Source organism: Ursus maritimus, unplaced genomic scaffold (assembly GCF_017311325.1).
Source record: "Ursus maritimus isolate PB19 unplaced genomic scaffold, ASM1731132v1 scaffold_6, whole genome shotgun sequence".
Taxonomy (NCBI): domain Eukaryota; kingdom Metazoa; phylum Chordata; class Mammalia; order Carnivora; family Ursidae; genus Ursus; species Ursus maritimus.
The window spans coordinates 84,353,380-84,376,943 of NW_024426774.1; the positions used below are offsets into that span (position 1 = coordinate 84,353,380).

At 36.1% G+C, this 23,564-nt stretch overlaps 1 protein-coding gene across 2 annotated transcripts in view; it reads left to right on the forward strand.

Annotated features, from left to right (window-relative positions):
• Positions 1 to 23,564, forward strand: part of RANBP2 (RAN binding protein 2) — an 83,312-nt gene that overhangs the window by 42,644 nt on the left and 17,104 nt on the right. The window contains exons 7-20 of one of the 2 annotated variants that reach the window (XM_040623675.1): positions 1,059 to 1,251; positions 2,062 to 2,149; positions 3,962 to 4,171; positions 5,132 to 5,313; positions 5,402 to 5,577; positions 5,768 to 5,891; positions 6,565 to 6,726; positions 6,986 to 7,123; positions 7,203 to 7,349; positions 8,200 to 8,379; positions 8,460 to 8,543; positions 12,610 to 12,745; positions 16,246 to 16,340; positions 17,262 to 22,233. In XM_040623675.1, the coding sequence (XP_040479609.1) occupies positions 1,059 to 1,251; positions 2,062 to 2,149; positions 3,962 to 4,171; positions 5,132 to 5,313; positions 5,402 to 5,577; positions 5,768 to 5,891; positions 6,565 to 6,726; positions 6,986 to 7,123; positions 7,203 to 7,349; positions 8,200 to 8,379; positions 8,460 to 8,543; positions 12,610 to 12,745; positions 16,246 to 16,340; positions 17,262 to 22,233 (6,887 nt within the window). The other variant, XM_040623676.1, reaches the window with a different exon arrangement.

The following is a 23,564-nucleotide window of genomic DNA, read 5'->3' on the forward strand; positions in this document are numbered from 1 at the left end:
CTTGTTATGTATTATCTGTGGCTGCTAATATACTACAAGAGTGGAGTTGAGCAGCTGTGACAGATTGTATGCCTGCACAGCCAGATTACTATGTGGCCCTTTATAGAAATAGTTTGTCAATCCCTGGTTTAGACTGCCCATTTGTTTGAAAAGTAATTCTTGTTCCCCATCTGGTGTTGGGGGTGGGGTAGTTTTCTTGAAGAATTTCTTAGTGTCCTAAGATGGTGGCATAAGGATAGTGTCTAGAACCATTTTAACTTTCAGATTATTTTAGAAAATATTTAGGATGTTTTCTTTTGTGTGACTTATATATGCATACATTTTTGGTTACATGAGCAAATGAGGATGGAAAAGACAATTTCTTAGTAGTACTATAAAAATAATTTAAACCTCATGGATCCCCTAAAGGGGTCTTGAGAAACTCTAGGAATTCCTGGAACTCACCTATAAACCTACTTAGAAATCATGCTTCATGTTTCTAATAAATGTTGCTTTTCTTACAAAGTGAAGATTCTGAGTATCATTTGGATATAGAAGCACTAATTAGTACATTTACAAATAATAGGAATACAATTTAGGCCTGTAGTTATCTATACAGTAAGAGCAATTATGTTATTGATAACCTTAATATCTTATCATTTACTTATAATTTGAAAATGACATGTCTGATTTGAGAAATTCCAACTTTGAATTAAATAATGAAACCAGGTGATCAAGGAAAAACTAGAAAATATTTTAGTTTTCCAGTTTCATTGTGGTTAGTTACGAAAAATTCACCATCTTGTCATTTGATTTGTATCTTTTTTGTGATTGGAGGGCTGGAAACAACTGGAATAAGACCTTCTAGAGGTTAAGCTTGAAGTATAGGAAGTATGTGGAATAAAAATAAACACTAGATTCATAATTTCTAAAGTAGAGAATAATGATTATTAGCTTGAATGTGGAAGATAAAGTTTAGAATAAACTCCTTTATTGATTTAATTTTTAATTAACCCATGAAACCTTGATTGTTCACAATCCAATAGGTTTAATACCAGTTTAATAATTTAATATTGCAGTTTTGATAGTGCTCTTCAGTCTGTGAAATCTTGTGTGGGTGGAAATGATGAACTCTCAACTACTTTCTTAGAAGTAAAAGGACATTTCTACATGCATGCTGGCTCTCTACTTCTGAAGATGGGTCAGCATAGTGAAGTGCAATGGCGAGCTCTCTCTGAGCTGGCTACATTGTGCTATCTTATAGCATTTCAGGTAAGCTTTTTCTAGTGTTGGGTGCAGTTGACATTTCACAGAGATTGTTGTATTTCACATGGATGTATGTCCTGATGTATAGTAAAAATATGAATAAATCTCTAGAATTGAAGTAAAAATGAAATAGTTAATTTGATAGCTGAAAAATAACAAGAGTCATACAGTACTGGTGAGGTGAAATAGATAATGTTGATGCATTGTTGGTGGCAGTCTGTATTGCTGTGACTTAACTGGAAGACTGCTTTGAAGAGTTTGCTCTTCTACTCTGCCATTTTTGATAGTTTGGGTCTTCGTGCTTCTTTACGTGGAGTAAAATAGCATTTTTCAGCCTGCTGCCTATTGGTGGTGTTTTTCTTTTGGTGCTATTTAAAACATAGAACTCTTTTTATGAGATAATTTTCTAAATATCTGAAGGGAGCTATTGTGTTTTCTCTTCACCATTCTATTTATTCATCATTTTTCCAGCTCTTCTTCATATGGTATGGCTTGGACTCCTTTTATACTCTTGGCTGTCCCACTTTATCCCATTGGTATCCTACATTATCCATACTATTTGAAAATGTGTTGTCTACAGTGTGCTTTTATAGTAGAAAGTAATTTCTCAGAAGTTAGTTTTCGTAGGCACCTTTTACGTATTACCTAAATTCTGTGATTCCCAGTTTTTTCCACTTGGAAAACTGCAACTCCAACTCAGTTTAACCATTGGCTAACTGTTCATCATCAAAAAAGCACAATGTAATAGAAAGGAACATCTTACTGTTAGAAATATGGGCATCACTAAATTAAGACTTTTGATTCTAAAATTATCAGGTTCCAAGACCAAAGATTAAATTAATAAAAGGAGAAGTTGGACAAAATCTGGTGGAAATGATGGCCTATGATCGTCTGAGCCAATCAGGTAATACTAATGTTTAATTTTATTTTAAAAAGAAAAAAGGAAAATTTCTCTGTTAGAGCATTTCTTATGATAATCTACCTGTTTAGGAGATAATTTGTCATAATCACTTATTTCTCTTTGCCATATTGGATGAGGGCAAGAGATACAGAATTAGAAGAAAAGTCTCCTTCAGAAGGTAACAAATGTTTGATACTATCTGCTCCTGGATGGAGAAACTCTTTAACCCCTCCTTTATCTAGCTTCCAGAGCCTCCATTCTGAATATTTTAAAGCACTTCCTGAACTGAGAATAATTAACTGATTTGCCAGCCATTTACCATCAGTAATTTATAAAATATTGCTGTGGAGGATATAGAGATGATCGCTTAAGAAACTGATGACATAGTAAAGAAGATGGAAGATACATACTCACATACTGTTAGGCTTTTGGAATTTGTAAATTTATTCCTGGTTTTGACTATTTGGAATGGATCCTAAAGGTCTGTTACATTTAGTCTGATTTTGTTGAGGCAGAAACTTCATTCAGGATATTTGTGTAGCTAGCGAATCAAGCAATGAACTGAAGAAACATAATGCTTTATGTAACAAGCAGTTTTGGTATAAAATTGAATGAACTTTGTATAGAGCAAGTAATAGTATTAAAGTTACTCTAAGCTTTGTCTGTAGTTAGGCTACTGGTCAAAGCATATATTGCTCCTCTATCCCACAGCTTGCTTTTTTGTGGGAGGTCTACTTCCTGTCCTTGAAGAAGTGACTACATTTTTTTCCTTATGTCTCTCATCTACCTTTGGAAGGCTGTCGTAGATGTTTTCTAGATGTTTTTGCAGAGTGTCAGTTAGTAAAATGAATTGTGTTTTAATGTCTTTGATGTGGATGTTCCTGAATTTGTCTGCAAATTTTCAGAGAGCTAAGTCTGATCTGACTGACCAGCAGAATTACTCCAAAGAGTGGGTTTTTTTCCCCCTTAAACAGCTTAATTGAGATGGAATTCATATCATACATAATTCATCATGTGATTCATATAAATGTACAACTCAGTGGTTTTTAGTGTGTTCACAGAATTGTGCGACCATCACTGCAGTCAATTTTAGAACATTTTCATCACCTCCTAATGAAACCTCATAATCGTTAGCACGTCACTCTTCATTTTCCCCCAAATCCTCTAGTCCAAGGCAACCATTAATGTTCTTCCCCTTTGGATTTCCTTATTCTGGACATTTTAAATAAGTTGAATTACACGACCTGTGGTCTTTTCCTTTGTGACTGACACTTCTTCCACTTACCATAGTGTTTTCAATGTTAGCCATGTTATAGCATGTACTAGAACTTCATCCAAGGGAGTGTTTTAAGAACAGATTCTTCACCCCAGACCTGTGGAATCAATCTCTAGGAAGTGCGGCCTGGAAATAATTATTTTTTTTTTTAAAGCTTTTCCAAGGGTGATTCTTACCAGCTAGGTTTAAAAGTCAGTGTATCAGATCAGAGAATTTGAGCTTGGCTCTGCTCTTCTGTGGCCACTTAAATGATACACTTCCATCTAAAATGTAAATATTTTAAGTACTTTCAGGATTTTTCAGACATACTCTGGTCATCTTTCTTTCACTCTAGCATGTAAAGATAACTGTTAAACCTGTAGTCTTTGTTCATTTTTTGCATAAGCACCCTTTTTGTTCAGTTGTGGTTGCTGGGTTGGAGGGTTAGCTAGCTCTGAGATAAGCATGTTTTTTCTTCTTAGGGTATATGAATGAAACAATTGAGAGATGTGAGTAAAAATAATCTGTTTTTTAAACGATGGAAATAATTCATTTTTCAGGGCACATGCTGCTAAACTTAAGTCGTGACAAACAAGATTTTTTAAAAGAGGTTGTAGAATCCTTCGCCAATAAAAGTGGGCAGTCTGCTTTGTATGACGCTCTGTTTTCTAGTCAGTCACCTAAGGATAGATCATTTCTTGGTAATGATGATATTGGAAACATTGATGTACAAGCACCAGAGCCTGATGATTTGGCTAGATATGATGTTGGTAAGTTGTATCTTTTAAAGTAAATATTTTGTATCTTAATCCTTTTATTTTAGGAGAATAAAAGTAAAATGAGAAGTAATTTCATAATCTCATTACCCAGAAATAATGACTTAATATTTCCCTGTATTCCTTTGAGGTATTTGGGGAGGGGGGTAGGATGGTGTGAGGGCTTTGTTTTTTTCCTGCTCTTCTTTTTGATTGTGGTGGAATGTTTTTTTCCTAAATAGGTGTTTATACTGTACATGTGATTGTCTTCTTTCATGAATTCTCTCCCTGTTTATCTGTTTCTGTAAATAACTACTTTATTGGCAGTATAATTTGTTATATGAATTAGCCATAATTTGTTTGCTGTTTGGCATCTAAGATGTTTTCAGTTTTTTCACTGTGAAAAATAAAGTAGCTGTATTTCAGATCTTTCTGTAGAGTTTTCTAAAACCAGAATTACTGGAGTAAATATGATGAACACCTTTAAGTCTCTTGCAAATTGCCGTATTGCCAGAAGGGTTGTACCTCTTTATGCTTCCAAAAACCCATAACTTTTTCGGTATTAAATTTCTTGTGGAAGAAAAGATCTCTTTGCTGTCCCAAGGGATTAATATAGTGGTATCCCATTGTTTTAATGACTCTCTACTGAAAGGAAAATCTATAGTTTCAGGATTTCATACTGGGTGGCTTCTGTCACTACAGTGTTTTATTGAGTTCTAGTGAGTACCTTTCTTTTTCTTAGATAGACTTGAAAGGAGCTTTTTTCCTCATAACTGTTGTTGTTAAAATTCCTAAATATGAAGTGTGACTACCTTTAGTAAGAACATGAGACTTTGCTTAGCATAGAATTTGCCCCAGCTCTAATATAGAAAAGCAGTTATAAAATTAAGATGCATTTATTGTGAGTAATTGGCAAAACTGATGGCACAAGCAAGATTTCCAAAACCTCAAGCCAGTTTTTTCTCTTTATTTCAGGTGCCATTCGAGCACATAATGGTAGTCTTCAGCACCTTACCTGGCTTGGCTTGCAGTGGAATTCGTTGTCTGCCTTACCTGCAGTTCGAAAATGGCTAAAGCAGCTGTTTCATCATTTGCCCCAGGAAACCTCAAGACTTGAAACAAATGCACCGGAATCAATATGTATTTTAGATCTTGAAGTAAGCAAGGATTTTAACAAATTAAATATTTTGAATTTTGTTTAATTTTTTCTAACTTAAATTGACTTTTTTTTTTTAAATAAAACAGGTATTTCTACTTGGAGTAATATATACCAGCCACTTACAATTAAAGGAGAAATGTAGTTCTCACTATAGCTTCTATCAGCCACTATGCTTGCCACTTCCTGTATGTAAACAGCTTTGTACAGAAAGACAAAAATCTTGGTGGGATGCAGTTTGTAATCTAATTCACAGAAAAACAGTGTAAGTAGTAAAATAAAAACATTCCTTTAACTTATTGCCTAAGTTTTTAACTTAAAAACCTATTTAAAAACTTACTGCCTAGGTGTCTAATTCTCATGTGAAGATTGAGTTTAATTGTCATGTGATGATTAACATACATATAAGTTTTGAACTGTGTGTTTATAAATCAGTTTTATTAAACTTTTTTTAGACCTGGAACCACAGCAAAATTGCGAATTCTAGTTCAGCATGACATAAACACACTAAGGGGCCAGGAAAAACATGGCCTTCAGCCTGCCCTGCTTGTACATTGGGCAAAATGCCTTCAGAAAACGGTGAGTTCATTAAAGTGTAAGAATTCATTACCTAATTTTTAAAAAACAAACTTTTCCCGTAGTCTTTTAGATCAAAGAAACAGTAGCAGCTTATTTGCATTATGCCAAGTGAAATGTATTTTTTTTAATCTTGCCACAAAATAATTAATAGCTGATATATAAGCACTTAGAACAGTGCCTGGCATAGTCAATGTTATGTAAGTATTAGCTGTTATTATTACTTAGTAAGTTATGGTAATTATTATCCAGCCTCAGAATTTTTTTTACATGTCAGTAGCAGATGGCTCTGTAGGTTAAGGGCATTATAGATCTTTACAAATATTTGAGGTCTAGTCTGTGACAAGGTTAGGTGTGGATATTTAACTCTGCGACCAAACTGTAACACTTACAGAGTGGCAGGTTTGGGCTATGTAAAATGACAACTTTTAAAAAACAGATAGGGCTGCCTCATTAGGTAGTATCATTGAAAGTGTTTAAAAGTTGGGTCTAGAATGATCACTGGTATTAGGGTGTTCATTTCTTCCAACATTTGGAAAGTGAGGTCTGTGACTTCTGAGATTCTGCTTTGCCTTGATTTGAAATTTTAACCAGTTGTTCAGACCATTTATAAAGGAATTTTTAGATTCTATTATTTGTGTTCCTTAGGTTGTGTGCTTCTAACTTTCTGTTTTAGGGCAGCGGTCTTAATTCTTTTTATGATCAACGGGAATACATAGGCAGAAGTGTTCATTATTGGAAAAAAGTTTTGCCAATGTTGAAGACAATCAAAAAGAAGAGCAGTATTCCTGAACCTACGGACCCTCTGTTTAAACATTTTCATAGTGCAGACATTCAGGTAATGGTGGATCCCTTTGTGAATGAGCTGGAGATGTGGATTTCCAGTTTATAAACAAAGAAATAGAGGTATAAACTGCTTTAATCAATTGCCTGTCTCTTTGATCCTTGCATTGTTTTCAAAGTCCACTAGCTGTCACAAAACATGGCAGAAAAGAAGACTGAGCTATTAATTAGATCATGTAAAATCTTTGGGAAATAACTTGGGTGTGATAATCTTGGGAGAGGCAGTTGGACTAAAAATTACTAAATGTGTTTAGGCATCTGAAGTTGATGAATACGAGGAAGAAGCACACATAACATTTGCTATATTGGATGTAGTTAATGGAAATATAGAAGATGCTATGACTGCTTTTGAATCTATAAAAAACGTTGTTTCTTACTGGAATCTTGCACTGGTAAGTAGATATTGGTACGTGAATTAAAAGTTTTTTTGTTTTAAAAACCTATTGTTTCATAAAAGCATTCTTTGTATAGATTTTTCATAGAAAAGCAGAAGACATTGAAAATGATGTCCTTTCTCCTGAAGAACAAGAAGAGTGCAAAAATTACCTGAGAAAGGCCAGGGACTACCTAATAAAGATTTTAGATGACAGTGATTCCAGTCTTTCAGTGGCCAAGAAGGTAAGTGCAAGCTCTTTGTACTTTCTTACTATTGCTAACTGGATGGTAAATATTTTTTGCTTTGGCTTTATATTTTGATAATTTCAAAATAGTAATACTTATTATTAATGCACAGAAACGGTGTGTAAATATTAGCATTGCTTTGTCTTAGGTTTGCTGTTTTTTTCCTTAAACTTGGAAGTCTAACTTTTTGTTCTACAAAAATACTTGTTAGGGAATTTAGAAAAGTTTTCTAAGGCAGAACATTTATTTTTGTTACCTTGGCAGTGTAATCAAAGCAAATACTGCAGCCTAAGGACTGGTTGTTAATGAATCTGGCAATTAAACATTTCACTGAGATTGAAAGTAGTTGCTGACACCTTCAGAGCATTTCTTCTCATCTTTACCATTTGCTGTGGATTATTTTTTTTCTTACTGTCAGCAGTTTGAGACTGTCATGATGGTATTAACTTTAGTTATGTTAAACCTTCCAAGTATTTTGTTGATCAATTCATGTTGCTGCTCTTACATTAGGATTGATATTGTCTGGTACATTCTAGCATCTGTGTTTCTCTCCCCACTCAAAATTAATAAAAATCAGCTTATTTTATTCATGTGGAAAAACTTCCCAAGTTAACATTCCTCTACCATTATTATGGTTAATAGAAAGGATAGGAACATCATAGATTTTAGAGTCAAGACTAGATGACACAACACTTTCATGTGTGTTCCTATGTAAAGTATAAAGTGCTTATTACACATAAGTGAGAACGTATAAATAAATTAGTAAGATAAAATCTTTATATTTATTTCAGAGTTGTTAGTTTATTTTTGCAAACTAAAGCCTTTGATTCATGCCTTTTGTTTTTAGTTGCCTGTGCCACTGGAGTCTGTAAAAGAGATGCTTAATTCGGTCATGCAGGAACTCGATGACTATAGTGAAGGAGGTCCTCTTTATAAGAATGGTTCTTTGCGAAATGCAGATTCAGAAATAAAACATTCTACACCATCTCCCAGCATATATTCTCTATCACCAAGTAAAAGTTACAAGGTAGGTAGAAAGAAATGAATCACTCCATTGCAGAATGTTTCTGTTCTAAATGTTTTAAATACTTTTTTTTTTTTTTTTAGTATTCCCCCAAAACACCACCTCGATGGGCAGAAGATCAAAATTCTTTATTGAAAATGATCTGCCAACAAGTAGAGGCCATAAAGGTAAATCACTTAATATCTCTAAACTCTGCTTCTCTTATTCCAAGATTGCTTCCTTGACCACTCCCTCACTTCCTTGTAAAGCTGTTCAAAATGTCCCTTTGCCATGCTACTATAGAGTCATACTGTTTTGTATAGTTTACCCTGACACTTAACCATATTATCTTTCCCATTTTTTAATTTTAATTTTTTAAACTTTAATTCCAGCGTAGTTAACATAATGTTACATTGGTTTCAGGTGTACAATATAGTGACTCAGCAATTCTATATGTTACTCAGTGTTTATGAAGATAAGTGTATTCTTTTTTATTTTTTTCAATTTTTTAATTCAAATTCAATTAAGTTAACATATAGTGTATTAGTTTCAGAGGTAGAATTTAGTGATTCATCGGTTGCATGTAACACCCAGTGCTCATTACATCAGGTGCCCTCCTTAATGCCAGTCACTCAGTTATCCCTTCCCCCTACCCACCTCCCTTCCAGCAACCCTCAGTTTGTTCCCTATAGTTAAGATTCTCTTATAGTTTGCCTCCCTCTCTGTTTTCCTCTTACTTTACTTACCTTTCCTTCCCCTATGTTCATCTGTTTTGTTTCTTAAATTCCACCTATGAGTGAAATCGTATTTGTCTTTGACTTATTTCTCTTAGCATAATACCCTCTAGTTCCATCCACATCATTGCACATGACAAGATTTCAAATCTTTTTGATGGGTGAATAATATTTCATTGCATATATTTACCACATCTTCTTCATCCATTCATCTGTTGATGGACACCTGGGCTCTTTCCATAGTTTGGCTATTGTGGACATTGTTGCTGTAAACATTGGGGTGCATGTGTCCCTTTGAATCATTATGTTTGTATCCTTTGGGTAACTACCTAGTAGTGCAGTTGCTGGGTCATAGGGTAGATCTCTCTTAACTTTTTGAGGAACCTCCATACTGTTTTCCAGATTGGCTGCACCAGTTTACATTCCTACCAAGATAAATGTATTAATCCCCATCACCTATTTCATCCATTCCTTCACCCACTTCCTCTCTGATAATCATCTACCTGTTTCTAATAGTTGAGTCTGTTTTTTTGGTTTGTCTTTTTTTTCTCCCACGTTTGTTTTGTTTTTTAAAATACCACACACGAGTGAAATTGTATGATATTTGTCTTTGTCTGGCTTATTTAACTTAGCATTATACTCTCTAGATCCTTCCACATTGTTGCAAGTGGTCGGATTTCATTCTTTTTATGACTAATAGTCCACTGTGTGTGTGTGTGTGTGTATGTGTGCATATATATATATATATATATATATATATATATATATTATATCACGTCTTTTTTAATCCATTTATCTGTCATTGGACACGTGCTGCTTCTATATCTTGGCTCTTGTAAATGGTGCTGCAATAAACATAGGGGTGCATATATCTCTTCGAATTCCTGTTTTCATATTCTTTGGGTGTATACTCAGGAGTATGGTATTATGGTAGTTCTGTTTTTAGTTTCTTGAGCAGCTTCCAAACTGTCTTCCACAGTGGCTGCACCAGTTTGCGTTCCCACCAACAGTGTATGATGATTCTTTTTTCTCTACATCCTTGCCAACACTTAATTATTTCTTGTGTTTTTGATTTCAGCCATTCTGACAGGCGTGAGGTGGTATCTCATTGTGGTTTTGAATTGTATTTCCATGATGTTGAGCGTCTTTTCATGTGTCTTTAGTCCTTAACCATATTTTTGAAATTACTTGTTTCTGCTTCCTCCATCAGGTGTGAATCCTTCAAAGGGAAAGACTCTAATCCAAAACATAGCAACATTCCTGACATAGAGGTGGTTCCCAAGTGATTGAACTAGTGAAATAAACCAATCATACGTTGGTCTAGGAGTTCATTTCTCAGACTGATTGGTTGTGTGTGTTTTATTTTATAGCTAGATATTGATATGTGGTCTGTTTCAAAAAGTCTATCTTTTTACTGCTTTCATAAGAATTTGACTTAATTATGTAAGGAAATGGTTATGTATTCATGATCTTATTTTAGCTGTATGAAAGTAATCTTAACTGTTAGGCTCAAAGAAGCTTTATTTATGTCTTTGGAATTGGAAGTACATGTCGGTTGTTTCATGCTCATTGGGCAAGAACTGAAACACCCATACTTTTGAAATTACAGCAAAGATATCCTGACGTATGTGCAGTTATTACAGTGTTATCAGCAATGTGTGAGACTTAACAAAAATGCTCTTTGGAGGGGAACAAAATTTTGAATCTGTACAAATTTTTGTATGTTAATTTTATATAATTGTGGCCTATTAAGATACTACATACTATCTTGGCTTACCTTATGGGTTTAAGCCCCCAGCGTTGTATTCTGTGGAAGTGTAGTGGAACATTACTCTGTGTTCCTGAAAAGCTGGGTTTTAGTGCTAACTCTGCCACTAAGTAATGCTCTTGAGCCAGGCACTTCTTTACTTTTCTGTTCGCTTGGCTTCTCATCTGAAATGTGGGAATTGTTGAAACCAGTTCTCAGCACATTTTCTAGTTGTTTGAATTTTTAAAATTATGATTATTGCATTAATTGCATGTTCGAAACTGTAGTGACTACTAAATTTCCCCAGGTGATTCCATCAGTTTCTTATTTTTTTGGATGTGTAGCATCTGGGCTAAATACAGTAGATGGAGGAATGGGGAAAAACTTATTTAACTTGAAAATTCAAGATATCTTTGATCTCCGTATTTATGGCTTTTGGGAAATATCTATTTGGAAACACTTAAGAAGAAGAAAGCAGACATGCTGTATGTGTCTGCGACCTCACTTATAGCTGGTTGGATACCTGGACCCATATACAGATATTTGATACTGTTTTCAAAAATGACTGTTGACTGATACCACTGTAGTTTCTTTGGAAAAAGAAATAGTTTCTTGATAAGTGCCTGTTTTGTAAGGGACATTTTGTGGTTTCTGGGGTTGGGGAAGGTGTTGTCATTTAGTTGTCTATAAAACAACAGAGATCTGATAAGTAGCCATATAGCTACCATTAGAAAGCAGTTTGTCCTCTGTGTAGGCAGCAGAGTGGTATTATGAAAACATACTTAGTGTAAAATTTGGTTTGAGTTCTGGCTGTGCTATTTCCTGCATCTTTTTTTTTCCCCCTTCAAGATGTGAGTTAATATTGTTTATGTGTGTAAGGATTGAGAATTTAAGTAAAATGTCTGGACTGTATTATTAAATACATAATATATTCTGGGCAGATATCAGTTGTTTTCCTTTTCCCAGTGGATCATTAGAACATCAGCCTTGAAGGATTTGTAGTGTTTTGTTATATCAGTTGTGTGTAGGTGGAAAGCTAGTATTAAGAGGTAATTTGGAATATTGAGTAGTGCAAATGGACTGGAGAAGAAAGCAGTGTGGAAAGGAGGTGCTGGAAGGGTGTTTGGGGCAGTACTTCTGAGGACCAAGAATATCAGAGAAGTTTAATTTGTAGGTACTTGTGTTTTTGAGCAGGGAAGTGTCTTAGACAGAACTCAACTTCAGGGGCACCTGGGTGGCTCAGTTGGTCAAGTGTCTGCCTTTGGCTCAGGTCAGGATTCCAGGGTCCTTGGGATCAAGCCCTCTGTTGCGCTTCCTGCTCAGTGAGGAGTCTGCTTCTCCCTCTTCCTCTGCCCCTCCCCCCTGCTTGTGCTGTGTCTCGTCTCCCCCCTCCCCCCCAAATAAATAATTAAAATCTTAAAAAAAAAAAAAAAAAGAATCCTCAACTTTGGAAAGATTAATTTAGGCAAGTGTGGAATGGAAATGGAGATGAAGCCATCTAGGAGGTTATCAGTTTAGGTGATAGCTAACTCTAATCTAGAATGAATGAGGTAATACGGTACTAAGGAATGAAAGAATGGGAAGAAATAAGTTTTAACAAATTAAGGATCATTTTCTTAAATGAGCACCTGATACACAGATCTTACTGGAATGTCGAATCTCAAAAAACACATCATCAAGTATTTAAAGTATTTAAATTTAAAATATTTATTTGCTCTAGCATTGTTTCTGGCATGATACAATTGCTTACAGTTGTTTCCTTTCTTCCAACAGAAAGAAATGCAGGAGTTGAAACTACATAGTAGTAACTCAGGGTCCCCTCATCGTTGGCCTTCGGAGAATTATGGACCAGATTCAGTGCCTGATGGATATCAGGGATCACAGACTTTTCATGGGGCTCCGCTAACAGGTTAGTTTGCAACTGGATAATCCAGATTTTAGTAAAATCACTGTACTCCCTCCTCCTTTACACAGATAACTTGTGAACTCACCTCGTCTATATACATTTGTTTATACACATGTTTATACATGTCTACTTATATGTTTCTTAAGCCATGGTTGATATTACTAAGATTTTTATAACTCCAAGCAGAAACAAAACAGGCTTTATCTGATCCTTTAATACATATGTCAGAGAAGCTGAGACTGAGGTAGAACTATTCCTGACTTTGGAAAATGTTACCTGATATTGTTGTGCATTAAGAGATAGCTAAATAAAACCTTCACAGGATTTATTTTGGTGATATACTTAGAGGTATGACATTCATAGGAAATCTTGTTTATTTTGAAATACCGTGGTCATACAAAGAAGGAAGGAGTTGGAGCTGGGCCGTATTGGAATTTGAAGTTGTGCTCTCTGTATATAGTGATCTCTTGAGCCAGTTTGTGTGTTTGAAATGTGGAGATAAAACTTGCCTCACATTATTGTATATGTGTATTAGAGTGTGTGTGTGTAGTAAACATTTAATGAACCAGGGGTGTCCTGTGGGTTGTCTGTGTGCAAAAGTGCTTTGTGCATGTAATTTCCTTTAATCTTGGTAACCCAGAATGGTAGATACCACTGTGAATTCTTTTTTAAAGATTTTATTTATTTATTTGAGAGAGAGAGAGAGAGCATGAGCAGGAATTGGAGGGGCAGAGAGAGAGGGAGAAGCAGACTCCCCACAGAGCAGGGAGCCTGATGTGGGGCCCGATCCCAGGACCCTGGGATCCTGACCTGACCTGAAGGCAGACGATTAACCGACTACACCACCCAGGCGTCCCATGTATTCTATTTTATAGATGAGGAAATGGGTTTAGAAAGGTTACATAATTTATCCGTATTGTACAGCTAATTATTGGTAGAGCCCGGGTTCAGACTTCAGTGGTCTTAACTGGAAAGCCACTTGCCAATATGAAATATTGCCCACAGACAGCCAGAAATGATGATAAAAACAGGTTTCCTTGACATGAGATAGATTCCTGAAATGGTAGTAGTATGCTTTTTTCCTAACTGGTTTTAACCCAGGGAAGATTTAGAATAGTATGTTCCAGTTTAGATGAGCACATTTATGTGATGGTCCATAGGGCCATACTGACGGCAGCCTCACTATTCTCTTTTGACAGTGTCTTTTAATGTAGGCAAAATAATAGGAAATCTTTGTGAAGTCAAACTTAATGAATGTCATAAGTCATAGATAAATATGAGATGTGTCAAGAGTTCACACATTGCTCACTTAAAAACCCTGTGCGCTATGTAGAGCCTGGCATAGAGAAGATAAGTAAACTGGCTAGCCTTTTCTACGGCTTTTTGAGTGCTGTGTGGAATTGATCATTTGGCACCTTTTGAGTCACAATTTCCATTTTTTCTGTGTACAGACATAAAAGGTCTTCTGGTTGTTAAACATAACATTCACATTGTCTCATTTTATTCTTGCAATTACCCTATGAAATGTATAGAAGCAGCACATCCTCATTTTACAATTGAGAAAAATGGAGACCCCAAACAGCTAATTGACAAGGTCACAAAGCAGCTTTGTGGCCCTGAAAGGTGGAGAGCTCAAGTCCCCAGTTTTGCGTTCCTGTGCTCACAGATTTTGTTTTTCCTAATGAAAGTAAAAATATACCAAGATTCCTTGTCTTTTTAAAGTAAGATGATTAAAAACAATGATTAATAAGCTTATAGGAAATATTTAGAAGTACTAGCAATGTAAACTAAAAACTAACTGTACCACATAGAGTGCTATTAACATTTTGGAGCATTTCCTTCTCGTCCTTTCTCTTTGTATATGTAAAGAATTTTTAGTGAGATTTTTATTCTTATTATGTTGTATGTAGACGAGTAGTCTTTTTTTAAACATTAGAATTCTGAGCATTTTTCTTAAATATTTTTTGAAAATACTATTAATGAATACAGGTTTTCCCATCATGTAGAACTACTGCAAATTTTATTCCCTTATTATTTCCAGTTTGCTGTTATAAATAATGCTGTGGACACATTCTTAGGATTGTTAGGGTATTTAAAAAATTCTTTTGTGTTGGAAAACCGCTTTCCAGAAAAGCTATGCCAGTTTACACTCTTTACCACCATTATCTGATAGTGCCCATCTCATTGCATTCTTGCTTAGTGTTAACTATTAACGGTTTCTAAAAACCACCAATTTTTAAAAACAAAAATGGTATCAGTTTTTATTTTTTATACTGGGCATGTTCAATACTTTATACTCTTTTATATATCCTGAGTTATCTGTTTATTCGGTACTTTTTTCGTAATAGATTGTTTTTAGTAGGTTTATAAGAACTTTAATTTTTTTTTCCCAGTATTAAGAGTCACTAGTCACTGATAAAGTCACTAGTTAAATTTTCAGATTTTATGATTCTTGGCTCATATCCATCAGCTTGTTTTGTGTTCTGTTCCTTTTTTCTGCCCAGAATGTTTCCAAAATAACTATCTTTACCAGGCAGTTCCATTAGTTTTCCAAATTCATACTTGGGCTTCTTTAGCAATTTTTACTTCTAGTTACTGTAAAGAGAACATAAATGGACTGACTAGTCTTTGACTAGTCTTTTCTAGGTCTTTTTCAGGGCTTTCTAGAATCAATTGTTTAGCACCTCTTGGGTCACAATTTCCATTTCTTCCATGTCATGGCATAAATGGTCTTTAAGTTGTTTTGTTTTCTGATAAAACTTTCATAAAACAAATTAAGCGATGATTGTTGGTAGCTTTGCCATGAACATGAGTGTCTTCTAGTTGTCAGTTTCTTGGTGAAACTCATACAAAACTAATGAAACAAATAGTTTGGACATTAACATGAGTGTCAGTCATGATGTGCCCCCCTTTTTTTTTTTTTTTTTTTTTTAAAGCCAAGGAACACATTTTGTGTTACCTGTGAGATTCTTTGCATGAATTTATCAGGTGATTTTTGACTGGAACATTTTCAGCTTGAGTTTATAAGATGCAGCCTTGTCTTTCTACAAATTTTTAAGGCTCACTTTAAAAACATGGCCCTAAGGCCAATCAGATGCATTTTGGTTCCTTCCTATGACTAGTGTATTCCCAGTATTTCTGATGTTGAACATAGACTGTGCTTTTATATCATACCAGCCTTTCTTAGAAAATGGACCAAATGCTTTCTCCTTGGCTCCTTTTTTGATGCTTGTTGTGAGGTGCTTGTTCTTGTTGACCACTGTGGTGCTGCTCTCTTATTCCTCATGTGTCATATTTAGGGGTTTTTCCTAGTTTGTCATTTGATAATCTTCTTTATGGTATATTTTGATGTATAGAAATTTAAAAAAATCTATAGTTAAATCTTTCTTTGATTTCTATTGCTTTTGTAATTTATAGTTCTTGCCTAGATAGTCTTAACTGTAGTATAGACTTTTTTAACTGTTTTCTTTCTTTTCTTTTTTTTTCTTTTTTTTTTTTTTTAGTTGCAACTACTGGCCCTTCAGTATATTATAGTCAGTCACCAGCATATAATTCCCAGTATCTTCTCAGACCAGCAGCTAATGTTACTCCCACAAAGGTAACCAAGGAATAATTTATACATTTATAAATATCTCCTTTTTAATTGTTCAGGCTTCCTTCAAAGAAATTCAAGAAGTAGTTCAGCATTAAAACTTATATGTCCCATAAGATACAGCTATTTTAAATTTCTTTCCAGATACAGAAATTATGCTTCTTACTCATCTTATTTTTATGTTACAATAAGTGTGAACATTTAGAATATTTTCTAAATGGGGGGTGGTGGTGGTGGTGGTGGGTCCTTCATCATTTTGTTTTGGCGGAAGTAGGACTAGAATGGCCTTGTTGAACCACTGTGTGGTAAGTACTTCAGGCCTGAAGTGGCTTACGTAGGTGTTGATTAACAACCCGTATTACAACCATAGTTGAGCTATGAAGCTTTGAAGACAGATGGCTTGGGTGCATTTAGACCCTGGCTCTTCTGCTCGCTGTGACCTTGGGCAAGTTTCTTAATCTCTCTTTGCATATGTAAAATGAGGATAATAATCCCTTAATTCATAGGGTTTTTGAGGATATTAAAATGAGATATTATGTAAAGTGTTTAGAACAGTGCCCAGTTGGCACATTAGTAAATGCTTGATAAATGTTAGTCTCCATCATCATCATCATTATTGTTAACATCATTTGACACATTATTTAGGAATGAAGAGGAAATTTATTCTATACATTTATTGTAGAATTGGATTTTTAAGATTTTGTTACTAGTTAAGGCAATTTCCATTATATGCCAAGAAAGGAGTATAACTGTAAGTATCTTTGTAAGTAATGTCTTCTTTTACTGCTGTGGTACATACCCTGATGATATCTTTACCTTATAATGCTTTACCTTATAATGTTTGTGGTTTGTGAGAATTGGTTGGTATCTAGTTATCTGTAGTTTTATAGACAACCTACAAAAATTTTTAACTTTTTTTTCTTTTAGGGTCCAGTTTATGGCATGAATAGGCTTCCACCTCAACAACATATATATGCCTATTCCCAACAGATGCACACACCACCAGTCCAAAGCTCATCTGCTTGTATGTTCTCTCAAGAGATGTATGGTCCTCCATTGCGTTTTGAGTCTCCTGCAACAGGAATTCTATCACCCAGGGGTGATGATTACTTTAATTACAATGTTCAACAGACAAGCACAAATCCACCTTTGCCAGAGCCAGGTTATTTTACAAAACCCCCAGTTGCAACTCATGCTTCAAGATCTGCAGAATCTAAGGTTATTGAATTTGGAAAAACTAATTTTGTTCAGCCTATGCCAGGTGAAGGAATAAGACCGTCTTTGACAGCACCTGCGCATACAACACAGCCAACTCCTTTTAAATTTAACTCGAATTTCAAGTCAAATGATGGTGACTTTACCTTTTCTTCACCGCAGGTTGTGACACAGCCCCCATCTGCAGCTTACAATAATAATGAAAGCCTTTTAGGTCTCTTAACTTCAGATAAACCTTTGCAAGGAGATGGCTACAGTGGACCAAAAGCTACTCAAACCATTGGACCTCGAAATACGTTCAGTTTTGGAAGCAAGAATGTGCCTGGAATCTCATTTACTGAAAACATGGGTCCAAATCAGCAAAAGAATTCTGGTTTTCGTCGAAGTGATGACATGTTTACTTTCCACGGTCCAGGGAAATCAGTATTTGGAACACCTGCACCAGAGCTGGCCAACAAGAGTCATGAAACAGATGGAGGGAGTGCCCATGGTGACGATGATGATGACGGCCCTCACTTTGAGCCTGTGGTACCTCTTCCTGATAAGATTGAAGTAAAAACTGGTGAGGAAGATGAAGAAGAATTCTTCTGCAATCGTGCAAAATTGTTTCGTTTTGATGCAGAATCCAAAGAATGGAAGGAACGTGGAATTGGCAATGTAAAAATCCTAAGGCATAAAACATCTGGTAAAATTCGCCTTCTGATGAGACGAGAGCAAGTATTGAAAATCTGTGCAAATCATTACATCAGTCCAGATATGAAACTGACACCAAACGCTGGCTCCGACAGATCTTTTGTATGGCATGCTCTTGATTATGCAGATGAGTTGCCCAAACCAGAACAACTTGCCATTAGATTCAAAACTCCTGAGGAAGCAGCACTTTTTAAGTGCAAGTTTGAAGAGGCCCAGAACATTTTAAAAGCCTTAGGAGCAAATGTAGCTACAGCAACAAATCAGGCTATGAGAATTGTAAAAGAACCCACAAGTCATGATAACAAAGATATTTGCAAATCTGATGCTGGAAACATGAATTTTGAATTTCAAATTGCAAAGAAAGAAGGGTCTTGGTGGCATTGTAACAGCTGCTCATTAAAGAATGCTGCAACTGCTAAGAAGTGTGTATCATGCCAGAATCTAAACCCAAACAAGAAAGAACTCCTTGGCCCACCATTAGTTGAAACTGTGTCTGGTCTTACTGTTGGCCCAGAAAATACTCCAGATAGATTTGCATCAATGACTCCAAAGAAAGAAGGTCACTGGGATTGTAGTATATGCTTAGTAAGAAATGAACCTGCTGTATCTAGGTGCGTTGCATGCCAGAATGCGAAGGCTGCTAACAAAAGTGGATCTTCATTTGTTCAGCAAGCTTCCTTTAAATTTGGCCAGGGAGATCTTCCTAAGTCTGTTAACAGTGATTTCAGATCTGTTTTTTCTACGAAGGAAGGACAATGGGATTGCAGTGTATGCCTCGTACAAAATGAAGGAAGTTCTACAAAGTGTGCTGCTTGTCAGAATCCAAGAAAACAGAGTTTACCTACTTCTTCTGTTTCAGCATCTGCTTCTTTTAAGTTTGGTACTTCAGAGATAAGTAAAACCCCAAAGAGTGGATTTGAGGACATGTTTGCTAAGAAGGAAGGACAGTGGGATTGCAGTTGCTGCTCATTACGAAATGAAGCAAGTGCTACAGTATGTGTTGCTTGTCAGAATCCAGGTAAACTGAGTCTATCCACCTCTGCTGTTCCAGTTCCTGCCTCTTTTAAGTTTAGTACTTCAGAGACAAGCAAAGCTCCAAAGAGTGGATTTGAAGGCATGTTCACCAAGAAGGAAGGACAGTGGGATTGCAGTGTTTGCTTAGTGCGAAATGAAGCAAGTGCTACCACGTGTGTTGCTTGCCAGAATCCAAGTAAACAAAACCAGCCTACTTCTGCTGTTTTAGCACCTGCCTCATCAGATACAGGCAAGCCTCCAAAGAGTGGATTTGAAGGCATGTTCACCAAGAAGGAAGGACAGTGGGATTGCAGTGTTTGCTTAGTGCGAAATGAAGCAAGTGCTACCACGTGTGTTGCTTGCCAGAATCCAAGTAAACAAAACCAGCCTACTTCTGCTGTTCTAGCGCCTGCCTCATCGGATACATGCAAGGCTCCAAAGGGTGGATTTGAAGGAATGTTCACCAAGAAGGAAGGACAGTGGGATTGTAGCATTTGCTCTGTGCAAAATGAGAGTTCTTCCTTAAAATGTGTGGCTTGTGATGCCTCTAAACCAGCTCATAAACCTATTGCAGAAGCTCCTTCAGCTTTCACATTGGGCTCAAAAACTAAGTTAAATGACTCTTCTGGAAGTCAGGTTGGAACAGGATTTAAAAGTAACTTTTCTGAAAAAGCTTTTAAATTTGGCACTCCAGAACAAGGATTTAAATTTGGGCTTGTGGATCAAGAAAGTACACCTTCCTTTACATTTCAGGGTTCTTCTAATACAGATTCTAAGTCAACAAAAGAAGGATTTAGTTTTTCTGTCCCTATGTCTGCTGATGGATTTAAATTTGGCATTCAGGAGCCTGGAAATCAAGAGAAGAAAAGTGAAAAGCCCCTTGAAAATGACACTGGTGTTCAGGCTCAGGATATCAGTGGTCAGAAGAATGGTAGTGGTGTGATTTTTGGTCAAACTGGTAGCACTTTTACCTTTGCAGATCTTGCAAAATCAACTTCAGGAGAAGGATTTCAGTTTGGCAAAAAAGACCCTAATTTCAAGGGATTTTCAGGTGCGGGAGAAAAATTATTCTCATCACAAAGTGGTAAAATGGCTGATAAAGCTGACACCTCTGCTGACCTTGAGAAAGATGATGATGCCTATCGGACTGAGGACAGTGATGACATCCATTTTGAACCAGTAGTTCAGATGCCTGAAAAAGTGGAACTTGTAACAGGAGAAGAAGATGAAAAAGTTCTTTACTCACAGCGGGTAAAATTATTTAGATTTGATGCTGAGATAAGTCAGTGGAAAGAAAGGGGTCTGGGGAACTTAAAAATTCTCAAGAATGAAGTCAATGGCAAACTGCGAATGCTGATGCGAAGAGAACAGGTACTAAAAGTGTGTGCTAATCATTGGATAACAACTACGATGAACCTGAAGCCTCTCTCTGGGTCCGATAGAGCATGGATGTGGTTAGCGAGTGATTTTTCTGACGGTGATGCCAAACTAGAGCAGCTGGCAGCAAAATTTAAAACACCAGAGCTGGCCGAAGAATTCAAGCAGAAATTTGAGGAATGCCAGCGACTTCTATTAGATATACCACTTCAGACTCCTCATAAACTTGTAGACACTGGCAGAGCTGCCAAGTTAATCCAGAGAGCAGAAGAAATGAAGAGTGGGTTAAAAGATTTCAAAACGTTTTTGACAAATGATCAAACAAAAGTCACTGATGGAGAGAGTGAAAGCTCTGATGCAGGTGCTGCCAGTGCCTGCGATACAACCAGCAAGCCAAATCCCGAAAACACGGGGCCCACACTTGAGTGGGACAACTATGATTTAAGGGAAGATGCTTTGGATGATAGTGTGGGTAGTAGCTCTGTACATGCTTCTCCATTGGCAAGTAGCCCCGTGAGGAAAAATCTCTTCCGCTTTGGTGAGTCAACAACAGGATTTAACTTCAGTTTTAAATCTGCTTTGAGTCCGTCTAAGTCTCCTGCCAAGTTGAATCAGAGTGGGACCTCAGTTGGCACTGATGAAGAGTCTGATGTTACTCAAGAAGAAGAGAGAGATGGACAGTACTTTGAACCTGTTGTACCTTTACCTGATCTAGTAGAAGTGTCCAGTGGTGAGGAAAATGAACAAGTTGTTTTTAGTCATAGAGCAAAACTTTATAGGTACGATAAAGATGTTGGTCAGTGGAAAGAAAGAGGCATTGGTGATATAAAGATTTTACAGAATTACGATAATAAGCAAGTTCGCATAGTGATGAGAAGGGACCAGGTATTAAAACTTTGTGCCAATCACAGAATAACTCCAGACATGACTTTGCAAAATATGAAAGGGACAGAACGAGTGTGGGTGTGGACTGCTTGTGATTTTGCAGATGGGGAAAGAAAAGTAGAACATTTAGCCGTCCGTTTTAAACTACAGGATATTGCAGACTCATTTAAGAAAATATTTGATGAAGCAAAAATAGCCCAAGAGAAAAATTCTTTGATAGCACCTCACGTTTCTCGATCAGCCACTCCCAGAGAGTCGCCATGTGGCAAAATTGCTGTAGCTGTATTAGAAGAAACGACAAGAGAGAGGACAGATTTAATTCAGGGTGATGACACAGCAGATGCAACTTCAGAAGTTGGAGAAGCATCTAGCACGTCTGAAGCAACAACAAAAGCAGTGGTTTCTCCTCCAAAGTTTGTATTTGGTTCAGAGTCCGTTAAAAGTATTTTTAGTAGTGAAAAATCAAAACCATTTGCATTTGGCAACAGTTCAGCCACTGGTTCTTTGTTTGGATTTAGTTTTAATGCACCTTTGAAAAATAGTAGTGAAATTAGTTCAGTAGTCAAGAGTGGATCTGAAAGAAAAGTGGAACCTGATTGTGAAGAGTTGAAGAATTCAGATAGCAGACAATCTTCAGATGGCAAAGTCAAAAATCTCTTTGCTTTTCCAAAGGAAGAGTCCTCAACTAATTACACATTTAAAACACCAGAAAAGGGTAAGCACTTAGTCTTTAGTATAAGTAGAATTTTTCTTCCATTGATTTGTAAATATTTTGCTTAATGCATACACTCTTTGTAGGATACTAATATTTTAGTAAAGGTTGGATCATAAACATAGTGCTTTGTGAACAGCGAAAAAATAATGGTACAGATTTTTTTTCTCCCTAAATCTGTTTGCCTATGACTGTTTAAACAGCAACGGAGAATGTGGGTGTAAGTTTTTTAGGAGATTTGACTAACTGGAAGATACTTATATCATGTTTAGTGCAGAGAACAAGAAACTAATACAATACCACAGTTTAGTGACTCATGTACTTGAATCAAGAGCATTAGCTCGAGTTTGATTTTCTTTTTAAGTGTTCATTCTTAAATGTATTCTTGTCACTCAAAAAACATGGTACTAAGATGTTTATATGTTATATAAGGTAGTCTTTCCACTATTTATTAAATGAGCAAAGAATGAAACTACCAGGATAAATGAATATGTAAGAGCCAAATTGGTATAAATTGAGGGACTCCGGCTTTTTATATTTTAAAATTACATTCACTTTGATTCTCAAAATGTTCAAAAAATGAAATACTCTTTATTTTCTAGGATTTAATTTTAGCCTTTTTAAATCTAATCCAATGGCTTTTTGGACCAGCATCCCTTCCTCACAGCCTGAGAACAAAGGTATAGAGCTAGTATTCTCAGTATGAGATGCTGTCAGGTTTTTTAAGCAGCTGGTAGTCCTTAGCAAAGTAATTGGCTGTATGAAATTAAGTACTTAACACTAAAGTGTGCATGTTAAAAGAATGCCTGTTTAAACAAGTACTTTTTTTGACTGGTGGTGTATAACACCCTTTAATGCTGTTTTGGGCTTTTTTTTTTAATGTACTTGGATGACATGTTTTCTCACTGTTGTATAGCATTATTTCGAGCAGATCCATTTGATCTTTACCTTTCGCTGCTTTGTACTTCATTATTCTCTTATTTTCAACTCTGCTTAATGAAGACCTGTTTTTTTCTAACATTTATCTTTAGCCAGGATGTCTGCTGGCATGTATACAGATGGAACAGTGTTTCCCTTTAAGGTTATCCTTTTGGACAGGGCTTAGAAAAATTCCTATTTGAAAGTAGATGCCATTTTTAACAGTCAAAACATTACATACCTGGTATGTTATAAAAGTAAATTTTGGTATTAGAGTGGAATAATAGAAAGTATAGGGGATCTGTTGAAGACCTTCAAGAGCAAGGTTAAAGGAAATGAAAACTCTGTTAGGGTCTAATAACATCTTGAGCGACACAACTATGTTCAGTGATAAAATGACAGTCCTTGATTTGGGG